Source organism: Gadus morhua, chromosome 17, assembly GCF_902167405.1.
Source record: "Gadus morhua chromosome 17, gadMor3.0, whole genome shotgun sequence".
Classification (NCBI taxonomy): Eukaryota; Metazoa; Chordata; class Actinopteri; order Gadiformes; family Gadidae; genus Gadus; species Gadus morhua.
In genome coordinates this window covers 5,907,723-5,917,398 of record NC_044064.1, presented here as the reverse complement: position 1 = coordinate 5,917,398, position 9,676 = coordinate 5,907,723, and the positions used below count along the sequence as shown (strand labels likewise).

General features: G+C 45.6%; 1 protein-coding gene and 2 non-coding genes across 3 annotated transcripts; all 3 read left to right on the top strand.

Moving 5' to 3' along the window:
* Window positions 1-357: 357 nt before the first annotated feature.
* eif4a1a (eukaryotic translation initiation factor 4A1A) lies at window positions 358-7,606 on the top strand. The gene is made up of 11 exons (XM_030338174.1): window positions 358-455; window positions 1,707-1,755; window positions 1,840-1,972; window positions 2,346-2,485; window positions 3,016-3,184; window positions 3,532-3,641; window positions 4,003-4,146; window positions 4,800-4,937; window positions 5,346-5,435; window positions 5,770-5,849; window positions 6,188-7,606. The coding sequence occupies exons 1-11, from the start codon at window positions 433-435 to the stop codon at window positions 6,330-6,332; spliced, it is 1,221 nt and encodes a 406-aa protein (XP_030194034.1). The 5' UTR covers window positions 358-432; the 3' UTR covers window positions 6,333-7,606.
* Window positions 3,261-3,400, top strand: LOC115530064 (small nucleolar RNA SNORD10). Its single transcript, XR_003973705.1, has one exon. It is a non-coding gene; the product is annotated as a small nucleolar RNA SNORD10 (small nucleolar RNA).
* On the top strand, window positions 5,959-6,098 carry LOC115530065 (small nucleolar RNA SNORD10). The gene has a single exon (XR_003973706.1). It is a non-coding gene; the product is annotated as a small nucleolar RNA SNORD10 (small nucleolar RNA).
* Window positions 7,607-9,676: the final 2,070 nt, after the last annotated feature.

Here is a 9,676-nt window from a genome sequence, read left to right as displayed (position 1 = left end):
TACCATTTCAGTCATCCATATTACAGCATTCTCTCGCACCTGCACAAATCAAAGAATATCTGGGAATGCCAATACAAATCCTAAATTGATTATGACAAAAATAAGAATATTCATATATTTTCGTGGAAAAATGGATCGCTCAAACTCTAACAGAGGACGGTTCGGGAGAGCGGAGTTATGTCTTCCTCTCTTTAACATATGACACGGCGTGCAGCTCCACCCCGCTGACCTGCTCTTTGTATCAACGAACACGAGCACTCATTGGCACCGGGGCAGTGCCCACATTCTAATGACACGCCTGTAAACCAATCGAACACCAAGGTGGGCGGAGTTAAATATGAGTGAAGGCGCTCTCCTGCAATGAACAGGCTTCTTTGTGTCTTACGTCGACGTATATAGTACATTTGTGCCACATTTTCTTCCTTTGTAATAATGTCGGCTGAATATGAGGATAGGTAAGAGCAATTTTTTCGTTACGTTCACCGTTTTCTCACGAGTTGCAACTTTTTCGATCTTAAAGGATCACAAAGTCTATTATCTTTACTTCGGTTATGACTCCGCTTGTTATTTGTTGTATTTTGAACACAATAGTCCGTTTTTCCAGCAGTCGAGTGAAAGCGTCGATGGCGTTTCTGCCACCGACCCCGCCTTGACTAGACAAGGAAACTGCGAATAGACGACATGTATTTTCCGCTATGGACACCCACCAGAAAACGAATGGTGTTTATAAAATCTAAAACGCACATCGAGAACCACCGTGGGTATTTATGTTCGGGTCTTGGTCTGAGGAACAGGCAGGTTTTCTCAGCCCGGCAGCCGGCGCGTCGCAGCACGTGAACGTGAAGGCCCCGAAAAAACCTCCATTCCCAATCCTAATTGCACGAATTCGGATTGAAATCGAAAAGCTATTTATCAGCCGGTGCCTAACGTTCGAGCTGTATGAGGTTATACACGCGGTAGCCGTTTAAATCACGTCGTATTTAACCCTCGCCTATCCTTTTTTTTAAAAGGAAAAAATTATGAGCGCACATGGTCAGGACGACGTTAGCCATTAGCTTAGCATGCTAGGCCGCACTGCGCTACACGGCCCGTCGCTGTGTCGGCCAACTAAAATGATACGGGTTGTTAGGAATACAATAGTTTATCAGGGTAATTTGGAGGTCTATGCCGATAGATTAGGGTTGAAGGAGGATTGTCGCTATTGGCCGTCGTTGCGTTTAACGGGCCCTGGTGAGCACCGGGGCCTGTCTGCGGCCTGCTCTCATAGTTCCGGGAAACGCTTATCTGACTCACCGCAAATTAAAACGTGTTGCGTCTTAATGAACTGGATTGTATATGTAGTTGATTCTCGTGGCTGCTTGGTTCGTCCAATAAGGATTTTCCACATCAGTCGTGCTAACTAGTGTTAGCCTAGCTTGTATCATGCCGGCGTTTGCCAAACCTCCATCTTGGATGTCGAAATCCAAGCGATGGACTTCCGAGCCGAGGGCAGCCTGCCCCTTCTTGACAACGGAAGGCTTTAATATTGCGCACAGCACTATGGCGCTTTTTAATATCCTCTTAAGGGCTAAGGTCGTATGTCCCATTGGTTAAACCGCAATCTATACCATTCAATCCGATACATGTTAAACTTGATTAGAAGCCTGTTGAAGGAGAATTTGTGTGTACTGTGAATCGGTTTTAATTTTCTATTTCTTTCCTTTTAGTCCCAAAGACAGTGGCCCCGAGGGCATGGAGCCGGACGGGATCATTGAGGTATGTCCAAAGAGAAACCAAATGTTACCGGCAAGCCTATAAAAAAACTCCACAGCTTATGACTTACTTCGAACCTGCTTACAGAGTAACTGGAACGAGATCACGGACAGTTTCGATATCATGAGCCTGCGTGAGACGCTTCTGAGAGGAATCTACGCCTATGGTTTTGAGAAACCTTCTGCCATCCAGCAGAGGGCCATTATTCCTTGCATCAAGGGTAAGTTGAACATGTTGCCCTCAAAAAGAATCAGGTTTAATCCATGCGAAAAATACATCGTCATGGCTTTTACTGTATTTGTATTTTAGTGTAGTAGTTTCAGATGAGGGCAGTTATCATTATCATCCCATATAGACGCTTCAAAGTCTAGTGCATTTTCTAGAATACCCCTGCCTGGGCAAGGCAGTGTCCTTACATGGCACTAGTTCTTTATCAGGTGGGGGAAGAGAAAATCAGTCCATACTTCATCCCAGTCGGCTCAACTCTGTGAGAAAAAGACTGTTTCATGATATGGACACAGATTTCCTTTTAACAGTTTATCGTAAAACTAGCACGGCAAGGATATGTACTTATATTTTGTTAATTCCTCCAGGATATGATGTGATTGCTCAGGCCCAGTCTGGAACCGGTAAGACTGCGACCTTTGCGATCTCCATCCTGCAGCAGATTGATGTGGAGCGAAAGGTCACCCAGGCTCTGGTTCTTGCCCCCACCCGGGAGCTGGCTCAGCAGGTAACCGCCGTTTGGCAACTTTCATTCTGCTTATAGATTTACAAGGCTATTAATATCCTCAATAAAACTTGCTAGTCGTGAGGAAAGTGCTGTGCCTCCCAACAGTACTGCCAATATGTTCTGTTATTAGTTTGCATGTCAGAACCCTATTGCCCACCCTTTTTGGGCTGTTGTGGGATCTTGGTCATTTTGACTATAGCTGTTTGATAAGATGTGGTCCAAGATACCCTATCCTCCCAGCTGGCGTGCTGGAGTGGGTCTGAGGTGTTTTGGCAGATGACTGTCTCTTCTCCACTGTGACTGGGCCCAATCAATCCCTACTTGCAACTAGTATGCAGACAACAAACTCTAAAGAGTACACGTGTTGCCACTGGTTTTTGCATCAGTGTTCCGAGTCCTAAAAGGTGTGCTCTAGCACACGGTGTACACGGAAAGTCTTGGTATTATTGAAAGCAACTTGGTATGTAATCAAAACATCCATTCAGCCCAACTGTGAAACGAGAAAAACACTGTCCTCTCTTCCCCTACAGATCCAGAAGGTGATCCTGGCCCTTGGTGACTACATGGGCGCTGGTTGTCACGCCTGCATCGGTGGGACCAACGTGCGCAATGAGGCCACCAAGCTTCAAGCCGAGGCACCCCACATCGTGGTGGGCACCCCTGGCCGCGTCTTCGACATGCTTAGTCGCGAATATCTTGGTAAGGGCCTCTTCTCAGATTAAAATTGTCGTGGAAGTCTTTGCACACTGGACCAGATATCTTGCTGGCCTGCGCTGTTTAATGATGAAATCCATGCGTGTCAACTGACTCTGGAGAGTCCTGGTGCGCTGCGGCACTGGTCGGCGTTTTGCCGGCCGGACCGCTGCAGTGCAGCAGGCCTCTGGAGGCATGATCAGAGACTAACTAGCTGAATACAGCGGTGCACACTCCACATTATTTGGTACACGTTCTAAGAAAACGTTGTGACCTTCAGGAGGTGGCCCGATGAACAGTGTCTCAAGCTGTTGTTGACGTTTGGTGCGTTGCCCGCTTTGTGATCTCCTCAGCTTCCAAATACATCAAGATGTTTGTTCTGGACGAGGCTGACGAGATGTTGAGCCGTGGTTTCAAGGACCAGATCTACGAGATTTTCCAGAAGCTTGCGCCCAGCACACAGGTAACAGCCTCACCCCTTTCTGCCAGCATGCAATGCCAAAAGAGGTTTGATTTCATTTCAAATGCTGTCTAAGACATCCCTACTATACACATAACCTACCTGGCCGATGACCGGCAGTTGTTTTCTGTTTAGATGTGTTTTTAACCCCTGCCTGGGCAAGGCAGTGTCCTTATATGGCACTAGTACTTTATCAGGTGGGGGGAAAGAGAATCAGTCCATACTTCATCCCAGTCGGCTCAACTCTGTGAGAAAAAGACTGTTTCATGATATGGTCACAACACTAAAAGATGTCAGTAACTTGGTGTCAGCTGCTGTTTTCCATTGTCCTGAATCCGAATGTTGTCCTCTGCTTGGCCACTAGGTGGTGCTGCTGTCTGCCACCATGCCCACTGATGTTCTGGAGGTCACCAAGAAGTTCATGCGTGAACCCATTCGTATCCTGGTGAAGAAGGAGGAGCTTACCCTGGAGGGTATTCGCCAGTTCTACATTAACGTGGAGAAGGAGGTGAGACTGAGCGAATTATCACTACACCCTTTTAACTGCCAGTTTGGTTGAATAACCAGTTGGGAAATGACACAGGATGGGAAAACCAGTTTATTTGCACTCATCTGCAAATAATAATAAATGTCTGCCACGCTGTTTTAACGATTACATCTGAGAAAACATGCGAATATCTAAACTAGGCTGTTGTGGGATCTTGGTCATTTTGACTATAGCTGTTTGATAAGATGTGGTCCAAGATACCCTATCCTCCCAGCTGGCGTGCTGGAGTGGGTCTGAGGTGTTTTGGCAGATGACTGTCTCTTCTCCACTGTGACTGGGCCCAATCAATCCCTACTTGCAACTAGTATGCAGACAACAAACTCTAAAGAGTACACGTGTTGCCACTGGTTTTTGCATCAGTGTTCCGAGTCCTAAAAGGTGTGCTCTAGCAACACGGTGCACACCGCAAGTCTTGGTATTATTGAAAGCAACTTGGTTTGTAATCAAAACATCCATTCAGCCCAACTGTGAAACGAGGAAAACACTGTCTCTGTTTTAACGATTACATCTCAGAAAACATGCAAATATCTAAACTAGTTGTCACCCGTTTACACATGGAACTTTTAACATAAAATGCATTTCTAACTTCCTCTTGATATCCCGTTGCCTTGTAGGAATGGAAGCTGGACACGTTGTGTGATCTGTACGAGACTCTGACCATCACACAGGCTGTGATCTTCATCAACACCAGGAGGAAGGTAGACTGGCTCACAGAGAAGATGCATACCAGGGACTTCACTGTCTCTGCCCTGGTAAGACCCCTTCAATGAGATCTACTGAAAGGTGCAGATTAAACTCAAACGCACAAACACCCTTAATATACACACGAGTTACCTGGGTGTTCGCCGGCAGTTGATATTTCCTAATATTTCTGTTGAAGCTGAGATATATTGTAACCCCTGCCTGGGCAAGGCAGTGTCCTTATATGGCACTAGTTCTTTATCAGGTGGGGGGAAAGAGAATCAGTCCATACTTCATCCCAGTCGGCTCAACTCTGTGAGAAAAAGACTGTTTCATGATATGGTCACAACACAAAACTCTTATTAATATTATTATTCTCACTATATATTTTAATATACTAGAGTACAAAGGAACAACAAGCAAATCCAAAGAGTATATTGCATTGCTTTAATCTGATCCAACGTCTTCATCGCCTGCAGCACGGAGACATGGAGCAGAAGGAGAGAGACCTCATCATGAGAGAGTTTCGCTCTGGCTCAAGTCGAGTCCTCATCACCACTGACCTTCTGGTAGGCATACTGACTCGACCTCTACGTTTTATCCAAGATACCCTCTCCCCCCAGCTGCTGTGCTGGAGTGGGCCTGAAAGTGTTTTGGTAGAGAATACCTTCTGCTCTCCACAGTGATTGGGCCCCTCCATCCCAACTTGCTACTAATTTGCAGATGACATTTGCCATACTTCTAGATATTACATTTTTCTAGGTGCGCTTATTCATCTTCTACTGAGCAACGTTTATTTGTCCTTGCTGAGTTTTGTGTTGGGTATTGTGGCTAGTCCAAAATGGGACTGGACGGTGCTGGGTGAGTAAGAACATGACTAAATGTTGAACTTGTCCTCCGCAGGCTAGAGGCATTGATGTCCAGCAGGTGTCCCTGGTCATCAACTACGATCTGCCCACCAACAGGGAAAACTACATCCACAGGTATGACCCCCTGCTCTGTTAACCCGTCTGTAGCCTAACGAAACCGTCAACCGCCCCACTCGTGTGGGTGCTTTTGGTTAACTGGACCGGGCATCCCGACGGTCCGAGCTGTTAATGATGAAATCCATGCGTGTCAACTGACTCCGGAAGGTCTCGGTGCCGCATGGCACCGGTCGGCGTTTTGCCGACCGGACCGCCGCGCGGCACCTACCTCCGGGGCTATGATCAGAGACTAACTAGCTGAACACAGCCGTGCCACGACGTGGCCGCCCGCGTGGCGCGTAAGCCGGCGTTGACCCCTCCCTAACGGTGTGTACAATGCTTGGTTCCTCCTGAAGGATCGGGCGCGGAGGTCGCTTTGGTAGGAAGGGGGTGGCCATCAACATGGTGACGGAGGACGACAAGCGCACCCTGAGGGACATCGAGACCTTCTACAACACGACCGTCGAGGAGATGCCCATGAACGTTGCCGACCTCATCTAGAGGGTTCCGGCCACACCATGTACCGCCCCCCCTCATTCTTTAGACAAATATCGCCATGCTCACAAATTGTCAGCTCCCCCCCCCCCCCCCCCCCCAACCACATCCTTAAGAACTCCGGCTGGCTGCAGATCTAGTCTAGTTTTTAATTGGCATTTTTCAAGTTGTTATTGATTTTCCGGGCCAACGTAAAAGTTAAATGCGCTTTGCCAGCTAGTTATACTTTGTCATGGCCTTAAAAGATTTTTCCCTATGCCCACACCTGCCTTGCTCCCAACCCCTATGAAAAACCATTTTAAATATGAAGTGTTCAAGTGACCTGGCAAGTCAACAAGCATGTTTACTGGGCCATGTGAGCGCTCTATCAATTAATATAACCTTAATGATTGAAGCTAATTAGTCAAGCTCCAGGAACAGATTGACACAAAAGTATAGATGGGGTGGGATGGGTTTTGACTAGCTACTTAAATCGTACCATTTATGTGTTGACAGAATACTTGTGTATTCTAAGGGGTTAAACCAAAACATCTTATGGAGGGGGGGGTGATCAGACAAATGGGAATCTTCAATAAAAGAACTGTACAGTAAAATGGATCATGAATGAGTTTTCACCCTTTGTTTTCTCTGCCGTGCGATTCTTGTTAACACTGCTTATTGTATAGTTAAATGAGGTAGTTACTTATTGTTTTGTTTATTTTTTTAAGACTGAGGCGTGGCAAAAGTTTGGAAGCAAAGCAAGGGCGAGTTTGTGGAGAATTGCCTAAACTTTAAGGGCTCTGGGTTTTCATCACTAGCTCTTCATATACTTTTTGTGTATCTCACTGTCCCCGAAAAAGCAGATATTTGATAAGGTGGTGTCACTTTTGTAACCTACCTCACCATATGTAAAAGGGGAGCAGCTCTTTGATATTGTAGGACCAAACTGCAAACAAGTGCAGAGATTTATTCCCCAACCTCCTTTTTCCAAATGTTTAAAAAAATGCCTGTCATGAAGGGGAGGGGGTGGTTAGGTTAAGAAATGTTATGGGGTTTATGGTCAGTGCTATTTTTTTAAATGAATTAAAATGTGATGAAATTGTTAACCTTTTTTTGAGACAGAAGCCATGTATCAACCCTATTCTACATTGGATTCTGTATAGTATTTATTTTAATTGTCTTAAATAAAGGTATTTCTCCTTTTTAACCTGCAGAACTTGCCTTTGCGTTGTTTCCTGAACTGTAAGCCAAACGTTTCAATATATTAGGCTTGTATGCTGAGTAAAACGTTCCAACCATGAGTGTATCAATCTGAGTGTCTTTCTGACTGAGTGTAAAAGTATTTTCATCTTCTATTATGCAACGTCCCCTTATCAAAGTCTGCTCCATTCTAAGGTTTGTAAATCGTATGAGCTTTGGAACTAGTTTGCGTTTTACTAGTCGAGGTGTAGTATGGCCGTCTGTGTTGCCAATAACTGCAATAAGCCGTCTAAAAAATGGTGTAAAGTGATAATGGAATTATTACCGTGTTCATAGCCGACATACTTTCATTTTATAATTTATACATTCAATATACAATTTATCTTTCTGAAGGTCACCGCACAAACTCAAAAATAATTCATGCGTTCACCGATATGACCCTTGATTACGTAGGCATATGATTTATTACCTTTGATATGCTGATCAAGAGCTTAGGCTCACCTCAGTGCACGTAGTGCTATTAAACTGCCTAATGCGATTTGGACGTAGGGTTGTTTCTGCCTGGCTCTATTGTGTTGGGTCTTTAAAGAGTATAGGCGATTATGTAGGCTGCGGCCCTCCCTCGGGATTGGCGATTTCGACGTCATTTGCTTCTCTTTCCATTTGTGGGGCTTATTTGTGGTCTGTCGGCGTGTATAACTGAAAACATGCCTTTCAGAAGCTCTATATTATAGGCTTATATCTATCACAAAGGGATGCATGGACGGATACGAATTAATTTGTCAGTTAGATTCGTTCTTACCAAAGTGTTTAAGATGAGGGCTTACAATTAACAGCTAAACTTTAATCAAATAAATGCGCGCAAATAATAGACCTCAGAGAAATATTAAATTACTTGTCATGGTTTTACCGACTCAGTGCCCTGCTGTTGCATTGAATAAGTTTGGCCGGCGCAGTAACTGATGTTGTCCGCTAGAGGTTGTATAGAGACAAAAAGTAAAACCCTCCCAGCGAAGTAAAATGGTGTCGTGACTCATGACAGCTTCTCCCCTGAACTACAATAATAGCCTTTGAATCATATGTTGTTTTTTAATTTATATATTTTTACTGGCAATGGAGCCCGGATAGTTTAACAACTTTCATTAATGAGAGAGTCAATTTTTTGCTCCCAGAGCAGGAAAAGCTAGATAAATTCTGCACGATGCGAAACTATCAAAGGTCAAGACGGTGAACATTTTCCTTAAAACAAAACAAAAGTTCAAATCACCACCATTATCTAGCCGTGGCTTTAAAGTGCAATGTGTATACCATTAATAAAGATAGACATACTTTGGAAATAATGTTCTAAAAATTCCAGCACCTGCAGCCTTCCTCTGCCTGCTGAAGAGGCCTGACCAGAGCAGTTGCACCGTGCCCCCCCCCCCCCCCCCCCCCCCCCCATGTCCGCCGGATCAGCCCTACGGCCACTCTAGCGCGCGGCCATTGTGTGAAAACCCATTAAACCAGGACCGTGGGGACGCACTGCGCATGTGCAGGGGTGGTGTTTACATCCTCTTTCTCACTGTCCCCTAACACAGATGTCGCGAGAGAAGATTGAGCGAGCAAGCGAGAGAGAGAGAGAGAGGGAGAGGGAGAGAGAGGGTGGGAGAGTATCACTTCTGCTGATTACACTGGGGACCCAAGTGTATTTTCCCGGGTTAAAGTGTATTAAGAAGTCATGAGGGCTTTTTCTGACTTTGCTTGATTATTCGCTTGAACCCCTTCCACACACACACACACACACACACACTACACAATGCATATTCAAACAGACACGCATCAAATGCGGATACATATATGAAGTCTAGCAGACGCTGATCACAAACACACACACACACACACACACACACACACACACAGACACACACACGCACACACACACACCCACACAGTGTCATGCAAACTGGTTGGAGGGTATGGTGCAAAGATTCAACAAGTAACCCCCCATCTGTCCGCCACCTGTACCCCCACCCCTTCGGTCAATCCCATGCCCCCCCCCCCCCCCCCATCAGGCCCGGCCAACATGATATCCCGTCCTGCTCCCCTATAACTGTTGCTTTTCCCAAATCCATAAGACGCATAAACGCTCCGTTCCTTTTCAGCCTTGGTGGCCTGCTTTTCCGACCCCCACC